At 43.6% G+C, this 26,994-nt stretch overlaps 3 protein-coding genes across 4 annotated transcripts in view; 1 reads left to right on the forward strand and 2 right to left on the reverse strand.

Annotated features, from left to right (window-relative positions):
* TM7SF3 (transmembrane 7 superfamily member 3) overlaps positions 1–10,173 on the reverse strand; it is a 33,479-nt gene extending 23,306 nt beyond the window's left edge. Inside the window, exons 1-3 of one of the 2 annotated variants that reach the window (XM_058189793.1) lie at positions 9,961–10,173; positions 990–1,147; positions 730–880 (exon numbers count right to left, since the gene is read on the reverse strand). In XM_058189793.1, the coding sequence (XP_058045776.1) occupies positions 730–880; positions 990–1,147; positions 9,961–10,036 (385 nt within the window). In that variant the 5' untranslated portion in view covers positions 10,037–10,173. Of the gene's footprint in view, positions 1–729; positions 881–989; positions 1,151–9,960 lie in introns of both variants that reach the window. The other variant, XM_058189792.1, reaches the window with a different exon arrangement.
* Positions 10,174–12,374: 2,201 nt separating this feature from the next.
* MED21 (mediator complex subunit 21) lies at positions 12,375–18,977 on the forward strand. Its single transcript, XM_058189797.1, has 4 exons — positions 12,375–12,532; positions 14,369–14,483; positions 16,844–16,944; positions 18,098–18,977. The coding sequence occupies exons 1-4, from the start codon at positions 12,491–12,493 to the stop codon at positions 18,269–18,271; spliced, it is 432 nt and encodes a 143-aa protein (XP_058045780.1). The 5' UTR covers positions 12,375–12,490; the 3' UTR covers positions 18,272–18,977.
* A 1,462-nt stretch (positions 18,978–20,439) lies between these two features.
* On the reverse strand, positions 20,440–26,201 carry LOC131201985 (phospholipase A and acyltransferase 3-like). The gene is made up of 4 exons (XM_058190480.1): positions 26,109–26,201; positions 24,149–24,293; positions 22,340–22,563; positions 20,440–21,362 (listed from the first exon to the last, which is right to left on the reverse strand). Exons 1-4 carry the CDS (start codon positions 26,199–26,201, stop codon positions 21,273–21,275), a joined length of 552 nt encoding a protein of 183 aa, XP_058046463.1. The 3' UTR covers positions 20,440–21,272.
* Between the last annotated feature and the right edge of the window lie 793 nt (positions 26,202–26,994).

Genomic DNA, 26,994 nt, shown 5'->3' on the forward strand with positions numbered 1-26,994 from the left:
TATTCAACTTCTGGATGGATGGCCAGCCGGTCGTGTTACCCTGCGAGATAAACTTTTCACCAGGTGTTGTGACTCCAGCCCCCGAACCTGGCCCCATGCCCGGAAGTGACCTGGAGCCGGCCCTGCTGCCAGCAAGTGACTTGGACAGTGAGGGGGAAGGGCCGTCAGGACTTACCTCGGGAGCACCAGCTTCCCTGGCTCAGCTCCAGGAGCCAGAAGCAGGCCAGGTGGAAAAGATAACGAGGCCTCCATCCCCTGACTCTTCCCCCACCCAGGCCATGCCTTCAGACCCAGCTGATGGCAATCAGGCTTGGTTGGACCCTAGGTTTCGTAGGCAGGAGAGGAGGGAACAACAGAAGCAAGGGTGGGGCAGGCCTAGGAAGTGCTGAGTCATGGAGCCACACCCCACAGGATATAAAAGGCAGCAAGAGCTGGTGTATCTCTTCGTAAAAGGCAAATCCACTGATTGACTAGAGCTGACATTTGTGACTCACCAGCCTCGTGGAAGATAACGAGGGCTCTTGGCAGACGCTGGCTCTTTTGCCGCCAGAGCTGATAGTGCTGGCTAATTAAGCCATCATTCGGATGGAGGTGGAGGAGGACAGAACACCAGGGCTGCTGGAACTACTAATAAAAGGAATCTTTGGGTTCATTTCAGAGGGTTTGTCGTGTTTGGAGAGCTGGGTCAGAACACTGAATCTTATCTGCCGACCAAGAATCTTATCTTACCTTTTTCGGTGTAGGGCAAAGAAACCGCTGTGCTTTGCACCTGATTCGAATCCACCGCTCGCAAATACCACGTGCACACCGTCTGTCCAGGCCGAAGCACCAAAACTAAACCTCTGTCTGGTCCAGTTCCTGAGTTGCTGGGAGAAGTTTCCTAAGAAGCGAAAGAAATGTTGGAGCCTTTCCAGAAACCGAAAAGATTTTTCAACTTCCATTTTCTTTTCCGTGTCTGCCTGGCCGTTAGAAAACGGGGTTTGCAATACCTTCCCAAAGGAGACGGTCACATTCTGGTGGTGGGCGTGGATCTGAAAGAGGACGAGCGTCACGTTGCGAGCGATGTTCCTCAAAACAGCTTCCACTGGGAGGCTTCCGTTCAACAAGAAACTCCTGAACTTCCCCAAGGAAAACTCCAGGAGAAGGCCTGCTGTAAAAGGGGGAAAAAGCTCTTTTTTTTTAGAACAGTTCATTTATATATTTTCACATTACGTACATACATAACTGCTTAGCGAACAGCGTATTGTCTGGATCAGTTTATTTTTGTACAATAATACTCTTCCCACTCCTAAATTTCTACCTCTGCTATCCAGCCATTTAGAACAGGGGTCTCCAACCTTGGTCCCTTTAAGACTCGTGGACTTCAACTTTGCTGGCTGAGGGACTCTGGGAGTTGAAGTCCACGAGTCTTAAAGGGACCAAGGTTGGAGACCCCCGATTTAGAACACAAGTCCCGTGTTCGAAAATATTTTGCGTTGCCTTTGTCTTTTTTTTTTGTTATTCTTATTTTCATTTTTTAAAAACAAACATACAAACAAACAAACAGTACATTTTTTTCTGAATAGAGTATTGACCGAGTCAAAATTTATAGAGTGCCCAGCTGAGCCACGCGATCGTCAGAGCCTTTTTTTTTTTTTACTTTTAAAAGCAATTTTTTAAACAACCTCTTCGGCCGAAGAGGTTGTAAAAAAAAAAATGTTTTTAAAGGGGTAAAACAAGGCTCTGATGATCCCAGCTGAGGCACCTGATGGTCAGAGGCTTTTTTAAAAAACACTTTTAAAAGCATTTTTTAAAAAGGTAAAAAAGCAGAAGCCGCTAGGCAAAAAATGGAGGGGTGGGGGGTTTGTGTGTGTGTGTGTGAAAGAGAGAGAGAGAGAGAGAGAAAGAAAGGAAAGGGAAGGGAAGGAAAGGAAAGGGAAGGGAAGGGAAGGGAAGGGAAGGGAAGGGAAGGGAAGGGAAGGGAAGGGAAGGGAAGGGAAGGGAGGGAAGGGAAGGGAAGGGAAGGGAAGGGAAGGGAAGGGAAGGGAAGGGAAGGGAAGGAAGGGAAGGAAGGAAGGGAAGGGAAGGGAAGGGAAGGGAAGGGAAGGGAAGGGAAGGGAAGGGAAGGGAAGGGAAGGGAAGGGAAGGAAAGGAAAGGAAAGGAAAGGAAAGGAAAGGAAAGGAAAGGAAAGGAAAGGAAAGGAAAGGAAAGGAAAGGAAAGACGGATGGAAAGAAAGAAAGAAAGAAAGAAAGAAAGAAAGAAAGAAAGAAAGAAAGAAGGAAGGATAGAAGGAAGGAAGGAAGGAAGGAAGGAAGGAAGGAGAGAAAAGGAGAGAAAGGAAGAACTACAAACCTCACACTAGACACAGCTTCAGAGGAGATAATCCAGGGCTGGAAGGGACCTGGAGGTCATCTAGTCCAACCCTGCTCCAGCAGGACATTGCCACATGACCCAGTCACATGACACACCCACCCCAATGAGCCACACCCACCGAGCCACGCCCACAGAACCGGTAGGAAAGAAATTTAGATTTCTCCACTGGGACACGGGTACCTGTGTTCAAATCTGAAGAGACAAACTCTTGTAACCTCTCAGCTCTTCCTCCGAAAGAGCAGACTGTGTAACATAACAACGCCCTGCCCCTAAGTCAACCGGTTGAGAAACTTGCTAAGCGTCGAGATAAGCTTTTGATGGATATCTTCATCCAGAGTTTATTCACTAGATCTCAAGGGATTGCTACAAAAGAAGAGGGAGTCAACCTCTTCTCCAAAGCACCTGAGGGCAGGACAAGAAGCAACAGATGGAAAGTAACCCAAGCAACCTAGAACTAAAGAGAAATTTCATGACAGTTACAACAATGAATCAGTGGAACAACTTGCCTCCAGATGTTGTGGGTGCTCCATCAGTGGAGGTTTTCAAGAAGAGATTGGACAGCTGTTTGTCTGAAATGGTGTAGGGTTTGCTGCCTGAGCAGGGGGTTGGGCTAGAAGACCTCCAAGGTCCCTTCCACCTCTGTTTATTCTATTCTATTCTATTCTATTCTATTCTATTCTATTCTATTCCATTCCATATTTTCTATTCTATTCTATTCTATTCTATTCTATTCTATTCCATTCCATTCCATTCCATTCCATATTTTCTATTCTATTCTATTCTGTTCTGTTCTGTTCTATTTCTATTTCTATTTCTATTTCTATACTATACATATTCTAATTCCATTCCATTCCTAAATCTATTCTAATTCTAATTCTAATTCTAATTCTAATTCTAATTCTATTCTATTCTATTCTATTCTATTCTATTCTATTCCTATTCCATTCCATTCTTAAACCTATTCTAATTCTATTTCTATTTCTATTCCAATCCATTCCTAAATCTATTCTATTCCTATTCCTATTCCTATTCCTATTCCTATTCCTATTCCTATTCCATTCCATTCCATTCCTAAATCTATTCTATTTTTGTTCTGTTCTGTTCTATTCTATTCTATTCTATTCTATTCTATTCTATTCTATTCTATTCTATTCTATTCTATTCCTATTCCTATTCCTATTCCTATTTCTTTTCCAATCCATTCCTAAATCTATTATATTCTATTCCTATTCCATTCCATTCCTAAATCTATTCTAATTTTGTTCTGTTCTATTCTATTCTGTTCCTGTTCCTATTCCTATTCCTATTCCTATTCCTATTCCTATTCCTATTCCTATTCTATTCAATACAGTAAAGGAGATGGTAGCATTCTTGCAACAAGGAATCACCATAGCAATAAAACTAGGCTGTCTTCCACAGCACAAACAGAGACGTCCAGCTGATGGAGCAACGGGTCGGATTGGGTGGACAACGGATTCATGTCCTGTGTACACAAGTCCTACAGATCACACAGGTTGTGTAGGTGAACAGGAGTGAGCCATGGAGATCCTTGAGCTTCTGAAAACTCTCCCCTCCTGCCCAATTTGGGGAAAGAAGGAAGGATGTTTCTGCAGTCTAATAAACTTGCACAGCTAAATTTAATTACATTGACGAGAAACAAGATTTTTTCCCCTCTCCATAATTATGGCTGAAAGCATCCAGTAATTAATTAATTAGGTTGGAGAAGGTGAGAAAGCCAAGCAGAAGGAAATAGCATCCATGGTCACTCATGGTCACCTGAAGAGAACAGAAGAGGAAAAACTCACCCACACACCGAATTTCAAGTTTGTGCCTTAAGCTAAATACAGCTACTCCTCGACTTACGACCACAATGGAGCGTGGCATTTACGTTGCTAAGTGAAATGTTGGCTAGGCGAGTTTGGCCCCGTTTTACGACTTTTCACACCACTGTTGTTAAACGAATCGCTGCAGTTGTTAAGTTAGTCAGCCGGTCATTAAGTGAACCTGGCTTCTCCATTGACAGGAGGTCGCAAAAGGGGATCACATGACCCCAAGGCACTGCGGCCGTCATAAATATGAACCAGATGCCAAGTGTCTGAATTTTGATCACGTGACCATGGGGATGTTGCCATGGTCTTTAAGCGTCAGAAAACAGCCGTAAGTCACCTTTTCTCAGTGCCGTTCTAACTTTGAACGGTCACTAAATGAACTGTTGCAAGTCAAGGACTACCTGTATCCTACAATATTTGCAACTTCGGCTGGATGAGCAGATTGGCATTAAATATTCTAGGCCCGTGATGGCACGCCAACAGTTCGTACGTCAAGGACTACCTGCAATCTATATCTTGATTCACGCAGCTTCGTGAAGTCGAAATGTGAATGATTCAGTTTGGGCTTTATGTCTTTAAAGATACTTTCCTCGGCCCAAATAAAAATACCGTCCAACTGTAAGAAAATCAAGGCCTTTTGGATAAGAATTTGGTGGATTATTCAAAATGTCCTGAAGAAGAAGATAAAGTTCCTGCTGCAATTTTTCCTTTTGGGAATTATAACGGATTGTACAGTGACTGAGATTAAATTGATTTTGAACTTAATAACAGCAGCAAGGCTGTTGATTGGACAATATTGGAAGAAAAAAGAGTTACCGTATATACTCGAGTATAAGCCGAGTTTTTCTGCACGTTTTTTGTGCTGAAAAACGTCCCCTCGGCTTATACTCGGGTCTATACGGCTTATACTCGAGTTTTTTTTTTTTTTTTAAGCCCCTCGGCTTATACTCGAGTATATACGGCTTATACTCGAGTTTTTTTTTTCTTTTTTTCACATTTTACCGGACGGAAGCCCTGCCGGTGCAGTGAGAGGGCGGGGCGGGGGAGCCGCCAGCCTTCTCAGCTGAGGGAGGGAGGGTTTCCCCAACCGGTAGGTGCCTCATTTCCCACCCTCGGCTTATACTCGAGTCCCCAGTTTACCCCAGTTTTTGGGGTAAAATTGGGGACCTCGGCTTATACTCGGATCGGCTTATATTCGAGTATATACGGTACCTACAATAGAAGAATGGATATTGAAAATTACTAACTTGGCTGAGATGGCTAAAATCTCAGCTTTTTTGAAAGACAATACGCAGGAAAGATATTTAATTGAATGGAAAAAATGGATTGATTATTTACAAAACAGATATCAGATTGCCTTTGAATAATTAGGATGTATTATTTTATATAATGGGGGGGTGTTAGGAAATGAAAAGATTTGGATGAGGTTAATTGGATTAGAAGGGAAAATTTTATTCTATGTTTGGTTTATGTATAACAATACCTTGTGATTGACCTAGGAAGCCGGGGGTGAAGGAGGGGGAAAGGGGTTTTGCAGGGGGGAGGGGGGAAAAAGGGGGGGAAATGTTTTTGTTTTTTAAAACTTTTTCAATTAAAAAAAAACTGTGGACTATTATTTTTTCATTCTATCAAGCCAATTTTGGTTACTCTGACTGAACTTTGGACAAGATAACAACAGCATCTGCGCCAGAGACGAAATCACACTTGGTCAATGAAGGATATTCCTAATATTCCTTAGAACGTCTCTTCAAATGTACTCTGGCTTTGTTGTGGTCCGTCAGAAGCTTACAGAGCTGGCAACGGAGTCGGACAGCGATGAGGCTGAGGTGGGGCCAGGGCCATCGGGGAGTAAGGTACGGACTCCAGAGCCTCCAGAGACTGACAGTAGTGAGGCAGAGGAACAGGAGGAGCCTGTTCCTAATGCATACATGAGAAGAGCTGCCAGAAGGCAAGAGCAGCTCAAGCACAAAGGACAACTCAGGAGTAGGGCCAGGAGATGATTGGCCCCTCCCATAAGGCTTAAAAGACCAGCAATGGCGTTTGGGTTTTGCTGGAAAACAACGTTGGTAGCTTCGTCTTCTGCTTCGTCTACGTCTTGCATTTATTTTTGTGAATTCTGAACATTTGCCAAGAAAGGCCTTTGGCAGTTTGCCCAACTGGACCAAGGTTTGTGATAGGACTGAGGAATTTGTGTTGGGAGGAATTTGCTTCAATTTAGTCGAACTATGCTGGGAATGAAGTAATTCTCAGCTGTTCGAATAAAGTTTGTTTGTTTTTTCACGACCGAGTTTCCTACTACCTACTTGGGCCTGGATCACAACAGGTTTTCACAGCACATCATGTGCCCAAAATGCGCAATTCAGCAAGGAAAAACCAGCGGAGATGGGCAGGACTCATTATAGGGACAGATAATTAAATTGCGGATTAAGAAACATCTTCAACTCCTCCAAGGCCATCAACTCCCTCAACAAAAAACAACGCGCTTGTTCATTTTGCTGGGAAAGCAAGGAACAAACTGCACTGTTACCAAAACCCATGACTCAAACTACAAGGGGCACATGATAAATTCTTTCACGGCCTACAATTCCCATGACTGCTTTGTTTCCTGTGGAAGCAACCTCATTTGGGAAGGCTGACACCACTTATCCCTGAATCTTGGTCCAGAATGATGATTATTTTCCCCCCCCCCAACCATTGGAGGCGTTCTCATTTTAACAATGACGCACCCAATACCCAACACAGGTTTTTTCTGCTTTCATCTTCTAGCAGAAAGTTTTATTTTGTCCTCCACTCTGTAATAATTGCTATAAAAAAATAATTGCTATAAAAAAATAATTGCTACCAACCTGCCTTTCATTGAGGACCTGTATACTGCACGAATCAAGAAGAGGGCCGTGAAAATATTTACAGATCCCTCGCATCCTGGACATAAACTGTTTCAACTCCTACCCTCAAAACGACGCTATAGAGCACTGCACACCAGAACAACTGGACACAAGAACAGTTTTTTCCCGAAGGCCATCACTCTGCTAAACAAATAATTCCCTCAACACTGTCAAACTATTTACTAAATCTGCACTACTATTAATCTTCTCATCGTTCCCATCACCAATCTCTTTCCACTTATGACTGTAACTTTGTTGCTGGCAATCCTTATGATTTATTTTGATATATTGACCATCATTTGTGTTGTAAATGTTGTACCTTGATGAACGTATCTTTTCTTTTATGTACACTGAGAGCGTATGCACCAAAGACAAATTCCTTGTGTGTCCAATCACACTTGGCCAATAAAAAATTCTATTCTATTCTATTCTATACAGGTAGACCTCGACTTATGACCACAATGGCGCCCGACGGGCTTCTTGTGAAGTGGGAATTCGTGTGAAGTGAGTTTTTAACGACTTTTCTTGTTCAAGTGAATCCCTGCGATTGATAAGATGGTAACCTGGTCATTAAGTGAGTCTGATTTCCCCACTGCTCGTCCGAAGGTCACAAAAGGGGATCATGTGACCCCAGGATGCTGTCACCGTCGTAAATATAAATCCGTTGAGCAAACGTCCGAATTTTGATCATGGTAATGTTCCAACGGTCGTTAAGTGTGTAAAGCGGTCATAAATCGTCACTAAATGAACTCCTGTAATTCGAGGACTTCCTGTATCAGGAATGATGGAAATTTTAAATCTAGTCACAGTATTTTTTCACTTCTACGCTCTGAACTCCTTTTGCGAGACGTTCCGAACCACAAACTAGCCAAGCGTGTTTCAAACCAAGGATATTGGCCAGCTGGGCCTCTGTTGCCAACCCACAATATTTAATTAACTGAATTGGATTCATACTTAAATCACGCTACCCCTGATCCTCCTTAAGCCCAGGCGGGTAGATTCAAAGCGTGACTAAGTCCCATGTCAACTCACATGCTTCTTCGATTGTCTGCTCTTCTATATTGGTCTCCTAAAATTGAAGGCATCAAGCTGAAAAGCAGGGGGGGAAAAACCTCTACAAGGGCTCCTTGGTGCTGCTCTCTGAGCTTGGTTGTTTTCTTGCAGATGTTTCATTACATGGCACTGATGATGTTACCTAGTTGGGTCATGAAATGTCTGCAAGAAAACATCCAAGCTCAGACAGCACCGAGAACTCCTCCTGCACTTCGCAAACCCTTCTCCTTTCTAGCAATGATGATGTAACCTAGTTGGGTCATGGAACGTCTGCAGGAAAACAACCAAGCTCAGAGAGTGTCAAGGACCCTACAATAATCCTCCTCCTCCTCCTCCCTTCCACCAGTGATGATGTTACCAGTGGTGGGTTGCTACTGGTTTGCCCCAGTTGGGCGAACTGGTAGCAGCAGCAACGGGAGGCTCCGCCCACCCGCCCGGATGTCATCAAATACGCTCTGCACATGCACAGAAGTGGTGCGTGCGCGAGCACCCAACCAGTAGCGAAGGTAAGTGAAACCCATCCCTGGATGTTACCTAGTTGGGGCATGAAACGCCTGCAGAAAAACAACCAAGCTCAGAAGAGCCCCAAGGAACCCCCAAGTCATCCTCCTCCTCCTCCTCCTTTTCTCCTCACCACACACACACACACCTCCCTTCTAGCATTGATGAGGTTACCTAGTTGGGTCATGAAACGTTTGCAGGAAAACCATCTAGCTCAGAGAGTACCAAGGAGCCCACAGTTCAAATTTCTGAGCAATTGAGGATCCTATTTATCTCCCTTACTCTACCCTCCAGGTTACCTAGCTGGGTCATGAAACGCCTGCAAGAAAACAGCCAAGCTCAGAGAGCTCCAAAGAATCTCATAGTTCAAAATCGGTGAAGAAGTGGGGATCTTAATTTAATCTCCTCTCCCCTGTAGCACTGATGAGGTTACCTAGATGGGTCATGAAAATGTCCGTAAGAAAACGAAGCTCAGAGAGCACTAAAGATCCACAGTCCTCCTCCTTCTCCATTATGCAAAGCACCTCCCTCTAGCACTGATAATGTTACCTAGTTGGGTCATGAAACGTCTGCAAGAAAACCACCCAGCTCAGAGAGCATCAAGGACCCCACAGTCCTCCTCCTCCACTCCTCTGCACTTCTAACACTGATGTTCCCTAGTTGGGTCATGAAACCTCTGCAAGAAAACCACCCATCTCAAAGACCACCAAGGACCCTTCATTTCAACCCTGAACTACAAACGGTTCTCCTCGATTGGTACAAAAAAAAAAAAAAAAAGCAAAAACCAGATCAGACACACAAACGTTACTTATTATCCAAGCACCGACTTCAGTTTATTTATTTATTTATTTTTCCCCAGCCGGCTCTTTGTACTCCTTCCGAGACCTGTTGCATAATCTACAAAGCAAGGATTTTTGGCATCGGAAAAACCGATACCTCCTTGTTGTAAGGCTTGGCTTCTTTTGCATACCCTCCCTTTTTGGGGGGTGGGGGGTTCCCCGGGGAATCTCCCTCTTTGGCACCCCTCTCCTCTTTACCCGACAAAGTCGGGGAAGCGGAATCAGAACCCGAGCCGCTTTTGCCAAGGCAAATCCTTCCCCCCGGGATGGGACCTTTCCCCAAGGCTTGCTTTTTTTTGGGGGGGGACCCCCTCAAAAGCCGAGACACCCCTGCGCGCAACGAGCACAGGCGGGGTTGGTCGGAGAGCAGCGCTGCGTTTTTACGCAGGGGCATCCCCGGCTCTGGTTTTCCCACCCACCCACCCAGCCCCCCCAAAGACCCCCCCTTTTTCTCCCGCGGGGGAGGGGGACGGTGGGCGCAAGGCCCGGCTGGTCTCACCTGCGGGGGGCTCCTCCGCCCCTTCCCCCGCGCCCAGCAGCGCCCAAAGCAGGATCCAGCCAGGCAGAAGAACCATGATGACCAAAAGCCTCAGCCGCTTTTCTCCGCGGAAACCAAGCAGGGAGGGCCACCCGCAGCCCTCCCCGCGCGTGGAGATCCCGGGACTGCTCCGCTAGCCCAGCCCAGAAGACGCGCAACCTTTGCCAAGCCCGGTTGGGGGACGCCCACGCGCGTGGCCGAGGCTGCTGCAGCCGCCTTTTCCGGGCTTTGCGCACAGGGGACGGACGGGGCGCAGCCGGTTCTCGCACTCCCGGCCGGCTGGTTTCTGCAGCTCCCCTGCAGATGTCGAGGAGGAAGAAGGGGATTTTTTGGGGGGGTGGAGGTTGGAGGTTGCCGTGGGAGGATGGAGGGTCTCCCTCCTCCGTGGAACCCCGGTGGGCTGGAAGATGTCTGCGAGCGTCTGGTGGGGGAGGGGGGGAGAGAAGGAAGAGATTGAACCGGAGGAGGAGAAAGGCAAAGAGGGGAAGAGGGGAAGGAGAAGATGAAGAAGAAGAAGCACGATGTATGTGCTTGTATATAATGTTGTGACCAAAAAAAAAAAAGAGGAGGGGGAGAAAAAGGAGAAAGGAAATCAGGAGAAGGAGAAAGGGAAGAAGTGGGGAAGCTGAAGAAAGAAAAGAAGTTAAAGGGGAGAAGGAGAAAGAGGAAGGGGAGAAGGAGAAGATAAAGATGAAAAAAAAGGAGAAGATAAGCAGGGGAAAGAGAAGGAAGAGGTAAGCTGGAGAAAGAACAGAAGTTAAATGGGACAAGGAGAAAGATAAATAGGAAAAGAGAAGAAGGAGAAAGAGGAAGAGGAAAAAGAAATTAAACTGGAGAAGGAGAAAGGGAAGGAGTGGGTAAGCTGGAGAAAGAAAAGAAGTTAAACGGGGCAAGGAGAAAGATAAATAGGAGAAGAGAAGAAGGAGAAGAGAGACGGGAGAAATAGAAAGAAAAGGTAAACTGGAGAAAGAAAAACCCCATTAAACAGAAGAAGGAAAAACAGGAGGAAAAGATAAGGAGGAGAAGAGAAGGAGAAGAGAAACAGGAGAAGGAGAAGACTACCAGCATTAACTGCATGTGAACAATATGATATTTCTGAATCCACCAGTCTCCAAGCTCAATTTTAAGTACAGAAGCAATGGGAAGAGTTCTGCTTGTAGGCTGAATTTGCAGTTCTCTAACTGAAAAGACCCAATTACACTATCACAAAATCTAATCTTGGGGTTCTGGATTAGTTCACAAGCCTGGTATTTTTGAATCCAATGCTTGTGATCTGTGGCCCTGAAGAAGAGAAAAGAAGAAAAAACTTTAAAATGAGTCAGGCAGACGCCCTTTTATAAATGCAGCCATTTGGTTTCTGAGCTAAAAGATAAATTTCTGCGTTTTTCCCACCCAGAAATTCAGCATCCATTTTCAAAACAAAACAAAACAAAACCTTGATCTGACATTTTGAGTTGGTCTAAAGATTTGTGAAATGTTTCTCCTTCCGTTCCTAACTTCAAGAATATCCTTTATTTCCATTTGCAACTGTGAGCTGAAGCTCCTTGGGTTTTAAAGGTTTTGAACAGATCAGATTGGGGCTGAATTAGGCCAAAGTTTGCACATTACAACTTTAAGAGGTGTGCACTTCACTTCCCAGAATTCCCAGCTCCTCTAGAAACATTCATTTAGATAATCTACAAGTATAGGTACTAAATGATGGCTTGTGGTTACAACACCTTTCGCAGGCCGGTCTGTTGACTCAACCAGAAATATTTTCCACTGAGCTAAATAAGGTTCACCTCCCAGTCTGAGTCAATGCGCTTTCCCGAAATAAATCACACACCACCAGAGGGGTGATTACTAGCAAATAATTATCGCAAAACTTGCCATTGATAATTATTTTGCAGAACTTCTACATCCAAAATTCAGCAGGTTTTTTCCTATCAGAATTAAAAATCAGATTATCTGTGCTCCAAGTTGTCAGTGTCATCCAGGTTAACCAGGGCTAGAAATAAATTTAAGTTTGATAATAAATTCTCTTTAAATAAAATAAAAATATTGTGCTACTGCCCAGACAATCTGATGATTGGAGCAGCCTCTAAATGACAAATAATTAAAATAGCCTGGAGATTTAGCTCAATAAGCTTACAGTTATAAATAAACAAAATGCAGAATTTCATCCGTATTTGCTCAAAAAGTAAATCCCAGGAATACAGATTGGGATTTTTCTTAGAAATAAATTTGCATGAAGATTACTTTAAATATACAGTAATGTACTACAGTTAAAACCCTTATAGAGAGAACAGCAATACCTCCTCCCGTCCACCGGTGGAGCACCACCCTCTACCATAGAGAAGGGGCAAGAGCGGCGTCGATGACGGCGATATTTATCCCGGAAACGAGCCTCCCAGAAAGGAAACGACGAAGCGTTGCCTAGCAGCGTTCCCCACCCCGCTTCCGCATCCAATATAAAACGTTCCCATTGGCTGGTCGCTCTCCTTCGGGAAAAATGGCGGACCGACTAACGCAGCTGCAGGACGCGGTGAATTCGGTGAGTGGGAGCCCCGTTGAGGGTTTAAAGGCGAGCCCCGGTCTTGCTTAGGGCTGGGCCTGTGGAGGTGCGGACTACAACTCCCAGAATCCTTTGGCTTTGCGGGGGGGGGGAGCTGGGAGATTCTGGGAGAGGCTCTCCTCCTCCTCCAGTCCTTTATTCTGCTTTTCTCCCGCTTCTGAATTTTATTTATTTATTTTATTTATTTATTTATTTGTCAAACACAACAGTAAATATAAGTGTAAGCATGAGATAATTTGGAGGCTATTCCATCCTCACAGAATAACTGGGCTGGAAGGGACCCTTGGGGGTCATCTAGTCCAACCCCCTGCTCAGGCAGGAAACCCTGCACCACTTCAGACAAATGGCTGTCCGATTTCTTTAAAAAACAACAACAACCAACCCTCCAGGGATGGAGCACCCACAACATCTGGAGGGAAAGCCCTTCCACTGAATAACAGGAGTTGGAAGGGACCTCGGAGGTCATCTAGTCGAACCCCTTGCTCAGGCAGGAGACCCTATATTATTCCAGGCAAATGCCTGTCCAGTCTCTTCTTTAAAAAACCCCCAGTGATGGAGCACCCACAACTTCAGGTTGCAGGCAGTTCCACTGGTTAATTGTTCCTAAATGTCAGGAAATTTCTCCTCCGTTCTGGGTTGCTTCTCTCCTTGATGAGTTTCCACCCATTGCTTTTTGCCCTGCCTTCATGTGCTTTGGAGAATAGTTTGACTCCCTCTTCTTTGGGGCAGCCCCTCAAATACTGGAATATCTCCTGGTTTTTCTTTTTATCACACTAGACATGCCTGGTTCCTGCAACTGTTCTTCATATGTTTTAGCCTCCAGTCCCCTAATCATCTTGGTTGCTTTTCTCTGCACTTTTTCCAGAATCTCCGGATCTTTTTTAGTTTGTAATTGTGGCTTTAATCTACATCTATTTGTGATCCTCTAGTTTTCAAAGCTAACTGTGTTAACATTTGAGGGGTCAATCAGTGCTCTCTGAGCTTGCTTGTTTTCTTGCAGATGGTTCATTACCCAAAGTAAGGAACCTCATCAGCCCTACAAGGGAGTGGGATTGAGGAGGAGGAGGGGAAAGACTGTGGGGTCTCTGAGCTTGGGGGTTTTCTTGCAGATGTTTCCTGACCCAACTAGGGAACATCATCAGTGCTAGAAGGGAGGAGGAGGAGAAAGACTGTGGGGTCCTTGGGGGGGTCTCTGAGCTTGGGGGTTTTCTTGCAGATGTTTCATGACCCAACTAGGTAACATCATTAGTGCTAGAAGAGCTTTGTGGGGAGGGTCCTCATTTCTAGCACTGATGATGTTACCTAAGTGGGTCATGAAATGTCTGCAAGGAAACAACCAAGCTCAGAGACCACCAAGGACCCCACAGTTGTGGTGGTCCTCCTCCTCAACCCCACTCCCTTGAAGGGCTGATAATGTGTTTTTTGTTTTTTTTACATTTATATCCCGCCCTTCTCCGAAGACTCAGGGCGGCTTACACTGTGTTAAGCAATAGTCTTCATCCATTTTGTATATTTATATACAAAGTCAACTTATTGCCCCCAACAATCTGGGTCCTCATTTTACCTACCTTATAAAGGATGGAAGGCTGAGTCAACCTTGGGCCTGGTGGGGCTTGAACCTGCAGTAATTGCAGGCAGCTGCTGTTAATAACAGACTGCATTAGCAGTCTGAGCCACAGAGGCCCATGTTACCTATTTGGCGTAATAAAATATCCCCAAGAAAACAGCCAAGCTCAGAGAGCACCAAGGGCCCCTCGTGTCAACTCTGAGCTGCGAATAGTCTCCTTTATTTGGTATATTAACATTTGCTTATAGCTTGCAGATCAGTTCTGCAATGCCATTGGGGTGTTGCAGCAGTGTGCCCCTCCTGCATCCTTCAGCAACATACAGACCGCGATCAACAAAGACCAACCTGCTAATCCCACCGAAGGCAAGTCGAACATATTCTTTGTCTCTTCTGTTATGCCCCAAGGATTGTCTATGTGTGTGTGTGTGTGTGTGTGAGAGAGAGAGAGAGAGAGAGACCTCACCTGAACCAATGAGGAGATGGAGATGCCACAAATGAGATTTCCTTTAAAGGTTTTCATTGTGATTAGTTGCTGTTTGAAAAAAGAGACATTTCCCCCCCCCTTGAGCTTCTGTTAAGGGTAAACTGGGTTCACAACCAAGGTTGTGGACTGTTGAGCAGAGTACCCTATGCATGAAAACGACTGAGACTGGTTGTATACAATAACGAGTCACTTGCAGACAAACTGGGGTTTGATATTCCTTTACTTTTAGGGAAAAGGCAAAGTCGTAGTCCAAAATCAATTCCAGGTCATACACATATAAAGTCAGTCAGGGATGTTACAAATATCGAGTCTTCTTATCAACGTAGACTTGCACAACAAACAAGGTCTTCTTTCAGTTCGGCAAAACACAGTTCAATTCACAACAGTCAGTATCTTGAGGAATCGGTAACTAGCCAGGATCAAGCAACGATCATAAAGCTCAAATATACAGTTGCAGCATGTCATCAGGTTACAATGCTGTAGCGTCCCTGTAGATTCCCCACAAGCCATAATTTAGTAGTCCTTTTATACATTGGCTACAGAGCTCAACCAATCAGGATGCTTGCAATGATGCAGCACAGCCTTAAAGCAATATCAGGCCTTTCTACAAGCATAGATAGTTAGTTTATATATTGCCTGGCCAACTAGTTAGGCAAATAACAATTTCCTGACAGCTTCCTTTTCTTCCTTGCCTATCAAATTATCATATTTTTCGGAGTATACAACACACCTTTCCCCCCCCTAAAAGTGGGTGAAAATTTCGGTGCGTCTTATAGACCGAATACGGGCATTTTTGGCCTCCTGAACCTTCCACGCATCGCATTTTCGCCCTCCCCAGTCCCCAGAAGCACTCTGCAGTGCTCTGCACGGCCTATTTTTTTGGTGAAAACCGGCCATGCAGAGCACTGCAGAGTTCTTCTGGAGGCTGGGGAAAGCGAAAATGCAACACGCAGAGGCCCAAAACTTTTTTTTTCTTGTTTTCCTAATGTAAATTTAAGTGCATCTTATAGTCTGAAAAATACGGTATTTCCCCTTCCTTTTTATTCTTTCTTTCCCTTCCTCTTACCTTATTGTCTCTTCTTTCTTCTTTGTGGAAAGCGGTAGAGGAATGTACAGGTAACCCCCGACTTACAACAGTTCATTTAGTGACAGATCATTTAGTGACCGTTCAAAGTTACAACAGCACTGGAAAAGGCGACTTATGACCGTTTTTCACACTTACGACTGTTGCAGCATCCCCATGATCACGTGATCAAAATCCAGATGCTTGGCAACTGACTCGTATTTATGACGGTGGCAGCGCCCCGGGGTCGTGTGATCCCCTTTTGCGACCTTCTGACAAGCAAAGTCAGTGGGGAAGCTACATTCATTTAACCATAGTGATTCACTTAACAGCTGTGGCATGAAAGGTCATAAAACAGGGCAAAATTCACCGAACACATGTTTCATTTAGCAACGAAAATTTGGGACTCGATTATGGTCGTAAGTCAAGGACTGCCTGTATCATAGGAATCCATATTATTGTCTTTTTTTATTTTGCATTTATATCTGGCCCTTCTCCGAAGACTCAGGGCGGCTTTACAATGTGTCAAGCAATAGTCTTCATCCATTTGTATATTATATACAAAGTCAGCTTATTGCCCGCAACAATCTGGGTCCTCATTTTACCTGCCTTATAAAGGATGGAAGGCTGAGTCAACCTTGATCCTGGTGGGACTCGAACCTGCAGTAATTGTAAGCAGCTGCTGTTAATAACAGACTGTCTTAGCAGTCTGAGCCACACAGACCCTTGGCCTTACTCTGTTTTGGGAGTGTGATATATGCACGCAGAATGTAGGCATACACGCACACCTTAGTTTTCTCCCCAGACTTTGCCATGCTTAGAATTGCTATGTGGCCCTACTCATGGCATCCAAATTATGTTTTGAAACACACAACTCAAATGTCCAGAGATGTTGGGAGTTAGGCAGCACGTACCTTTAAATAATAATAAACCAGATGTTTGTACCTTTATGATTTTTTTTTTCTTTAAATTATTCAGAGATGTGAAATTCTTTCTACACTCCAAATATTTTATCCCTGGGGGGGGAAAAAACACACAGCAAATACCTCCTAAATTGACCCTTCCTGTGTAATATTAGAAGCACATTTATTCTAAAATATTACTGAACGACATAGGTTTCATTCCTCAAGAATGCTACATGCGGTGCAAATTATTTCTTTTTTACTGCTTTTATAGAATACGCCCAGCTTTTTGCTGCATTAATTGCAAGAACAGCTAAGGATATCGATGTTTTAATAGATTCCTTGCCAAGTGAAGAGTCCACAGCTACATTACAGGTGAGAATTTACCATTCATACACTGTGTACTACTATATTTATCCCTGTCAGAAAATGTTTGGGCGATACTGTGTAGTTTTTGTTTGGCTGCAGCATAAATTTGTGCTTTAAAAGATTGCTGGCATTTACTACAAAGCTGATAAGTTTCAGCACAGCCCATTATGACTTTACTTAGCTAATATATTAGACAATTGAATGCCAAAAGCGAAGATGGAATGTACAACATAAATGGTGTAAAATGTTATCAATTTCAGTATAATTTCACTTTTGGTAATGTCACCATTATACACACTGGATACCACTTTTCAGACAATCATATATATGCATTAAATGTCACTGGATTAGATGAGGCGTTCAACTACACATTTATGCTGCAACTTTACATTATATTTAGATGCTTGCTTCCAAAATTTAGAATAGTGAAAATATTCATCTGCTTACTGCTATGCAAAAGATAAACAGGAAGTAAAGTTTTCGCCAGCATCTCAGCTCTCTGTAAAACAGTTTTTGGTTTTTGAAGGTGGATTGCAATATCTTGCAAAATTGCTTCAATCCTGATATTTAGCTAACCTTCTGTTTTAAATCTAGAAGTAAACTCGTGAGTTTATTGCAACATTTATTAACTGAAAATACTTCTATTCCACCTTTCTGTGAACATTAAACTAATAAAACTCAGAGATTGTAGCACTAAGCAAAAAAGAACAAATGAACCCCTGAACTAATTTTATTTATTTAATTAGATTTTTATACCGCCCTTCTCCCGAAGGACTCAGCAGGTACAATCCATGATTAAGAAAACATCAATTAGATGAGTTGAGTTTAGAAACGAAAACAGCTACTAATTCAAGAGCTTCAGAAACCCTACAGGGCATACTTCAACACACTTTGTCTCCTTCTGAATTATATAAACATGCAAAGTGTTCAAACAAAATTACAGAAGCTTTAAAAAAACCTGAAGGACAAACATTTTGTCCCATTCTGAATTAGGTAAACATGAGGTGTTACAAAGTATTACATCATCAAAAGATAACACGCAGGAAAAGTAGGACGTTTCCTTTTTTTTTTTCCCTTTGAAGAAAAAAAAAAAACACCCAGTGCAGTTTTCAAAAGTATTCACCCAAAAGTTTTGTCCCGTCCGCTTTTAAACCCCTAGGCTGCTAATTTGTATCGTTTGGAGGAAGAGAACCACGAGGCGGCTGCCCGTCTGGAAGAAGTCGTCTATCGGGGAGACCTGCTCTTGGAAAAAATACAGAGTGCCTTAGCTGACATCGCCCAGTCCCAATTGAAGACTCGGAGTGGCAGCCGTAGCCAGCCTCTCCCAGAATAATGGTGGCCTACGGCAAGGCTTAGCTATGGCACAGGCTCCACAGATGTGATTTTGGTGCAAAATGGAAGAGAAACGAGCATCGAATACGACTCCGGGTCCTTTAATCCCCAGAACTATTTATAAGACTCGGCTCTGCTTACCGGATGCAACACTTAAGCCCTGCCTTTTCCGTGGGGCTATGTCAGCCTGAAAAGATTTCTAGGCGTTTTGGTTCCATGTAACATCCCAGCCTGACACTTTGGTTGGCTTCATTGTGACCTGGAGCCCCCGGCCTCCTGCAAAGATCTCCTTGCGTCTTCGTGCCAACAACGTTGCAATATTTTATTGTGAATTTGCAAGGAGTGGAGATGTTTGGTTGGAGGTTTTGTTTCTCACTGAAGATACCTGTACAGTATCCGGAAGTTCCGTAGAAGGGTGGGGAGAAAAGCATTCTGGAAAACAATGAAGCAGCGTCAAATTTGTAGACAGTTCCACTTAGAAATGTAATGATTGTATATAGTGATTGCTAGTATTGTGTGCTTTGAGTGAAAAGGTTCTGGAGAAACAGGTGGCTTTCCTGCCTTTTCCAACCAGCATATAACTGGTTAAATTCATTGACTCAAGACAATGGAAGCTGAAATATGGAACGAACCAACTACTGTTAGAAACAGTGTCCTTTGTAGTATTGGGTTTACGTGAATAAAGGTTTGGTGTTGCATTAATCACATTTTTAAAGTTCCGGTTAATACAGAGGAATGCATAACAAGAGTATTCCGGTTGATTTTGGAGTGGCTGTATAGAAACCGGATCTTTTTCCAGATGTCTTATTTCTACTCCTTTGGTTTGTGAAAAGGAACAAATGAAAGGATATTAAAAATAGATGAGTGGATCTATCTTGAAGATCTGCTTACTAACCAGCTGCTTAAAGAGACCGCGATGAAAACAGCACAAAGTCAGACGGGGAAAAAAGCCCTTAGCCTTTTAAAACTATTGATTTAATCTCTTAAAGCATATTCATACAGAATATTGAAGAACAAGCTAGCCAGTTACATTTTTGCTAATAGGTTCTATTACCAACCTAGGTCAGTGATGGATAACTTTTTTGCTGTTGCAGGCCAAAAGCGGGGAGAGTGCGGGGGGGGAGGGTCACGCATGTGCCCACATCCATAATTCAATGCGCCCTGCCCCCCCCCCGCGCATGCACGCATGACCCCACACACACATGTGCTCCACTCACTTTTGGCACAGTGGGCACGGTAGGCCCATTTTTTGCCCTCCCCAGGTTCCAGAGACTTTCTTGGAGCCTGGGGAGGGCGAAAACAGCCTCCCCCCCCCCCCCGGGAGGCCAGAAACAGCCTGTTTGCTGACTTCCAGTGGGACTGGAAGGCCCATTTTTCGCTTTCCCCAGGCTCCAGAGCCTTTCTAGGAGCCTGGGAGGCGAAACAGCCTCCTCCCGAGGCTCTCCTGTGGCCGGAAACAACTTGATTCCTGACTTCCGGTGGGCCCGAAAGGCCCGAAAATCAACTGGTGTACCAGAGCTGAACTAGGGCAACACTCGCGTACCCACTGATATGGCTTCACATGCCGCAGGTTTGCCTTCACAGACCTAGGTCATTAAGTGAATGATTCAATGTGTTTTAGGAATTAAAAAAAAAATAGGCTAAGCAAGTGACAGCTAAATTAACCATAGCTACATAAGAAAGTGTTTTTCTATGGCTAAAAATAAAGGAAAAGAGACTTCATACAAGCTGAATATAGATAGAACACATAGAACTTAACTCTTCAAAGGGGTGATTTATCGAAACTGTTCGCATTACATTGAATCATGAAGCGAAATTCAAAATCTGTTTTAAGAGTATGCAGGTTGTTTTCTTGACAACGGCACAAAGAATAAGAAAGGAATCCTATATTGGCCCAGTGTGATTGGACACGCAAGGAATTTGTCTCCGGTGCATAAGCTCCCTGTGTACATACAAGAAACAAGCGATAAACCGTGATCATAACTGGTAAGATACAATCGTCTTAAATCATAAGATACAACGCTTGGTGATAGCCACAGGGTACTAAATAAGCAAGCAACATAAATCATAAAAGACAAAGTTATAAGAGGCTAAGGAATTAGGTAATAGGAAAGGTGAGAAGGATAATGGTAATACAGCCTTAGTAGGTAGTTTGACAATGTTGTGGGAATTAGTTTTTTAGCAGAGTAATGGCCTGGTGGAAAAATACTCTCCTTGTATCTTGTTTTGGCATGCTACCTATGCAATACTAGTGGGCTCCTATCCAAGTCCTAAGCAGATCTGATTCTGTTTAGCTTTTTTAAGATTAACATCTATATCTTAGCAGGTCATACCGATCCAAGCCGTGTAGTTCAATGTATCGTGCAGGCTGGGAAATGCTGGGATTTTTAAATGTCTCTGGAGATCCAGGTGTCCTGGTTGTCCGAAAGTTGCTACCTTCCCCAAGAGGCAAGTGGGTTTTGTTTTTACTTGAAGACGTTTCGCTTCTCATCCAAGAAGCTTCTTCAACATCCTGCAGAAAGCACAGCTCCAACTTCCCAATGAAAGAATAAGACGGATTAATTTCACAACGGAGGTTTTGAAAGAGCGAGTGGAACACGAATTTCACGAGAGCTGAAAATCCCTTGTACCTACCCATAGAAGTATTGGAACAGGCATTTATAACAAAGGCGCAACTCCCACAACAGAGCTGAAGAAGCTTCTGGGATGAGAAGCGAAATGTCTTCAAAGAAAAACCAGAAAGTCCAGTTGGAAAAAGGAAAGAAAAAAAACACCTTTTGGGACTTGGATTTTTAAGTTCAGGCGTGTCAAAAGTTGCCAAGTTTGAGAAACGCCAATCTAAACAAAACATTACATTCCCAAATTCCCTCCTATTTTTGTCAAAGCATACAAGATCTACTTTTGAGCGACTTAGCTTCGAAAATCCTCTGGTTTTATTTTATCCCATAAGCCAAGATTTGATCCACATGAGTGAGGCTCAAGGAGGCTTTCTCTGGAAGCGTTCACCTCTTCCATCCACAGTCAACCTCCGCTAAGTATCTTCTGATCTCCTGCTCGAAACCCCGATCTACAGTAAAGTAAAATCTTTCTGCCTTTAGAAGAAAAAAAAAGAGAGAAATTTGTCAGGCATAGCGGGTGACCGGGCATTGGGTGGGCATGGGCGGGGAGAGGGGCAGGGATTTTTGCTACCGAACCACCCGCCACCATCGCTTCCGGATCGGAAGCATGGAATGATGTGGGAGTGGGAATAGATTTCCAGAGAAAAAAAATTGCAGACTACAGGAACCGTTTTCACTACTCGGGTAACTCTTGAGGACACAAGTTGCCTCAATGACCTCTAAAAAGGATGCAAATGACTAGTTCGGTCTGCAAGGAATATAAATCCTCCCAGTTTCCCCACCATGCAGTCAGAGCCAAAGAAGCTTCTCGGATGAGAAACGAAACATCTTCCAAAGAAGAAAAACAAGGAAATCCAGTCGCCTCCTGAAAAAGCTCCCTAGGGTTTTGTTAAAAAAAAAATATCTTTATTTAATCAGCCAAAATCTGACGCCACCGAGCTAGATTCGTGAATTCTGTCGGAAGCTATAAACATAAATCCAAATTAGAAGCCAAAGTCCCTTGGACTGCGAGGCGAACAAACAAGTCAGTCCTAGAGGAGATCAACCCCGACTGCTCTTTAGAAGGCCAGATCCTGAAGATGAAACTCAAATCCTTTGGCCACCTAAGGAGAAGGAGGGACTCCCTGGAGAAGAGCCGAATGCTGGGAAAGATGGAGGGCAAAAGAAGAAGGGGATGACAGAGAACGAGGTGGCTGGATGGAGTCACTGAAGCAGTAGGCATGAGCTTCAATGGACTCCAGAGGATGGTAGAGGCCAGGAAGGCCTGGAGGAACATTGTCCATGGGGTCGCGATGGGTCGGACACAACTTCACAACTAACAACAAGAAGAAGCCAAAGCCCCCAAGAGGACCTGCAAACTCTTACTGTTGATTCTTGTGTTTTCTGGGGAGGGGGTTGGAAAGAAGTCCAAACTATGAAAAACCGATTGGAGAACGTGTGGATCTTCTTACCTGGTCAGACAGCGCCTTGTCGTATCTCATCAAGGTGGCGAAGTGCTCGCAGTTTGCGTTGGTGGGGTTGTATCTGAGGACCTTGTTCTCCATGCTCCGAGCTCTCTTCACCACGCAAGCGGGATCCAAGGGGGTATATTTTTCATCGAATTTGTTCCACACGGCAGTTTTCAGAACTCCCGGGACATCCTTGATTTTTTCCTTCCGGACTTTAAACTTAAGCGCTTGGACAGCTGAGAAGAGAGAAGTTGAGATGATGGCCTTCAGAAATGATTCTGTCCCTACACACGTTAACCGCAGCTAGAATTGTGTTTGCACAAAACTGGAAAAGCGGAGAGGTCCCTACCGAGGAGAATGTGATTAGGAAAATATTAGAATGTGCAGAAATGAATAGATCAATGCTTGCTATAAAGGAAAAAGAACAAGCTGAATATTATATGACCATGGAAGTTGTTTTATGAATTGGTTGGAAAATAAAAATAGAAGTTAGAAATAAATGGAGATCAGCGAAATATAGAAAACACGTTAAGATAAGAGAAGCAAACAATATGATGATTCTTACTAATACGACTATTAAGGTTATTATATTTAATATTATATTCTTATTAGAAGATACGTTAAGAGGGAGAAATGAATAGATGCGTTATGCTCATTATTATTATTGTAAGATTAGAGAATATCAATGTAATGAATGCTGTTGTAAATTTTTTTGTTCCCATCCCTATATCAGAGGCCCAAGTCTACAGGAAGTTTGTTTACAACAGTTTGTTTAGTGACCATTTGAAGTTTCAATGGTGCTGAAAAAAAATGTCTTATCACCAGTCCTATCACACTTACGACATGAGTATCCCTCTGGCTCCATGATCCAAATCCAGAAGCTTGGCCACTAACTCGCATTTACGACGGTTGCAAGATAGTCAGGTCACGTGATCCCCATTTGCGACCTTCTGACAAGCGAAGTCCATGAGGAAGCCCGATTCACTTAACAGCTGTGTTGCTAACTTAACAACGGTGGTGATTAACTTAACAACCGGGGCAAGAAAGGTCATAAAAATGGGAGGGAGGGAAACCAGGGGTGAAATCCTCCCGGTTCGGACCGGATCGCCCGATCCGGTAGGGATGGCGGCGGGTGATTCGGAGAGCCGGCAGCAAAAATCCCTGCCCACGCCCCCCACAGCTGAGCCGCGCGATCATCAGATCTTTTCTCTTTTTTACTTTTAAAAACATTTTTTCTTCGGCCAAAAAAATGCTTTTAAAAGTAAAAAAAAAACCTCTGATGATTACGTGGCTCAGCTGGGATCGTCAGAACCCTTTAAAAGCATTAAAAGCATTAAAATAGCTTTTAAAAGGCTCCTCTGGTGATCCCAGCTGAGTTGCCTGATCACCAGAACCTTTTAAAAGCATTTTAAAAGCATTTTTTAAAATGCTTTTAAAAACCTTTTAAAAGCATTTTTTAAAAAGTTCTGGCGAAAAAATGCTTTTAAAAGTAAAAAAAAAAAAGTTGGCCATGCCCACCCAGTCACATTAGCCCCCCCCTCCCCCCAACAAGCCACACCCACAGAACTGGTAGTAACAAATTTTACATTTCAGCCCTGGGGGAAACTCACATAACAACTGTCTCACTTAGTGACAGAAATTTTGAGCTCAGTTGTGGTTGTAAGTTGAGCACTAATTCAAAACTAACTTGGTTTCCTACACAAGAGGTACTGTAATTGTAATTGCAACTACCGGTTCATCCGAACCGGTGTGAACCGGCAATAGCCCACCACTGATCTGTAGGAAATAGATCATAAAATACTTTTCTCTTACGTGGCCAGGCAAAATGTACAACTTGCTCCTCGCCTATGTAGATACCCCAATGTTGAAATCCAAGCATCTGGAATTGGATCATATCTCCAGGTTTCGGGAGGTCTCCGTTCTGAAAGACGTGTTCCACATCTTTTTTGATCCCGGTCTGCGTAGAAATTCAGAGAAAGAAATAACCCCGATGATCGAAGAAAGGAAAGACATCAAAATGGATTCCAATAAAGTACCGATATATGTTTCAATGGCAGGTAAAGTTAATCCCGATTCTAATGATCTGATCATCAAAACATTGAAATGGATTCCAATAAAATATCAATAAAGGTTTCAATAGCAAGTAAAAGAACCTGATCCTAAATTCACCTGTAAGGTTCACTTGTAGTTCAAATTCGACCTTATGCTGAGATATAATTTTGCTTTCAGTTTAAGTTTGTGTACACAGAGATGTTATGGATTAGTCCCTAAACCATCGTTTCTCGACCTCAGCCCCTTCAAGATGGGTGGACTTCAACTCCCAGAATCCCCCAGCTGGCTGAGGCATTCTGGGAGTTGAAGTCCACCCATCTTAACACTGCTGAGGTTGAGAAATAATGCTATAAACTAGGGGTCTGGGAGTTGAAGTCCACAAGTCTTAAAGGGACCAAGGTTGGAGACCTCTGCTATAAACCACCATTCCCCACCACAAATTGATGTGGGAACGCAATCTGTGACGTGGTTAGCATATTCTATTGGCTGGGGTTTAGGTATAAGCCCTGATTCATTTTAACCTTAAATAAACCTCAATCAATGCAGTTCACAGGACACTGAGCTACAAATTCCACTTTGAAAAGCAGAGGGAGTCGGCCAAAACGAATTAAAATAAATTACTTGTTGGCGTAGAATTAAGTGTAGCCTAGGTTTTTAAGCCATAATATGGTTAGCTGGCTTGAGTTTAGCATCATGAATCCTGGTTAAAGTGGTCTGTAAATTTGTGGCTTAAGAGTGTTAGGCAAAACGTAGATTTCATATTGGGAAAAAGGCAGAAGGATTATTTTTATTCTAGTGCTAATTAATCTTTGAAGAAGAATCATCGTTGTTTTGCATTCCTTCATCCTCAAATTTAACCATCACATTGTGATTCTCCCCGAAGATAAATTCAGAACTGAACAATCATCAAATCTTGAATACAGCACAGGAATGTAAATTAAATCACATCATTTTTTTAAAAAACTCTGGAACACAGTTAAATTAAAATCTCTCTCGTATGAAGATCTCACTCACCACCAAGTTCCAAAGGAATTCCATCTCTGGATTTTTTTTTATTTTTTTTTTGTCGTCCTCTTCTTCTTCACAGTATACCGGGCTTCTAAGTTTCTGGCAGGAATTTCCTGTATTCTCTCTTGTTACGCACAAAGAAAAGAAACAGCAAACTGTTTACAATGGCATTTATAATAGCAATTGCGTAGCGCAAAGGTCCACTCGCCGGAGCCCTCCGAGAGCTCTCGGGAAAATCATAAATATTGCGGACCATAAAAACCAGAATTCATTGCCTCTGTAAATCCTTTGATTCTGTCACACCCAGCCAGGCTGCCTGGGGGTTCAATTCGGTATCGCGCCTGGTATCTCAGCTGGTATTTTGAACCTCCCTCAAGCTCCTCATTCCATCCTACAAGACTCATGGTCATTATCACCAGATTATTGTCTGCTGGACCACAAGAGTGGTGCGGTGGCCGAGAAGGGGGAGCTTTCGCCTCACAATCAGGAGGCTGTGAGTTTGATCCTAGGTAGAGGCAGATATTTTCTCTCTCTGGGCACAATGAGAATATCATCTCCTGAAGAAAACTTCGCACTGACGACAGGGAAGGGCATCCGGCCAGTAAAACTCTCTGCTAGCTCCATTCAGTTGTACAGATTCCACCCCGCAAGGGATTATGGGGTCGTCAAAAGATGATGATTGTCTGCTGGACCACGAGAACTTCCAAAATACCCAATGAAGAGGCTGTCCCACCACCCAAGCAAATTGTGGTTTGAAGGCAGCCTTCTCCATTCTGCCTTCTTCCACATTGTAATGGATCTCCATCCTGCGTCCCTCAGCGTTTTGGTGGCGACCATCTCCAACCTTTTCTTTTGACCATTGTTGTCTTCTTCTTGAGGCCTGTTCTTGCTTTTCCCCAATTTTTTGTTTCTGGCCAAATCCTGATGCTTATTCAGTGGGGTATTCAGAGTACAGATAGTCCTATACTTACGTCCACAACTGAGCCCCAAATTATTAAGCGAGACAGTTGTTCAGTGAATATTTGATCGGGTTCAGTTTTGCATCTGGTTTTCCAGGTGGGAAGTCCAGCTCTTGTGTTGGGTCAAATGTTGACTTCTACTTTACTTCTAACTTCTCGACTTCTGGTTTTGGTTGCAGAACCTGTTTTACAGTTGCTTTCCTGGGGTTTTTTTCCTTCTTCTTTTCTTTCCCCCTTGGCCTCTTTCCATTTCCAGGTAGCCTCTGTCCTCAATTTCAACATCTGGCAAAGCCTGAAATACCCCCATTCTCCATTTTGCAGGCCACAGGTCAGCATGACAAACTTCGTTTATCTGGACACTGGAAACACCTTTGAAGATTATTGGGCTCCTTGTAACCGTCTTTACGGAACGCCTGGCTCAGTTTTGGATCTGTTTTTCCAGGGTTTTTTTGTTTTTGTTTTATTTACTATATTTTTCAGAGTATAAGATGCACTTTTCCCCCCCTAAAAGAGGGTGAAAATTTGGGTGCGTCTTACACACCAAATGTAGCCCAGCCCACCTCCCGGCCCCCACTCTTTGGCATCTGCCTCCCAGCAATTTGCCTGCTTGCAACAAACAGCCCGTTTCAAGTTTCAGCT

Source organism: Ahaetulla prasina, chromosome 7, assembly GCF_028640845.1.
Source record: "Ahaetulla prasina isolate Xishuangbanna chromosome 7, ASM2864084v1, whole genome shotgun sequence".
Taxonomy (NCBI): Eukaryota; Metazoa; Chordata; class Lepidosauria; order Squamata; family Colubridae; genus Ahaetulla; species Ahaetulla prasina.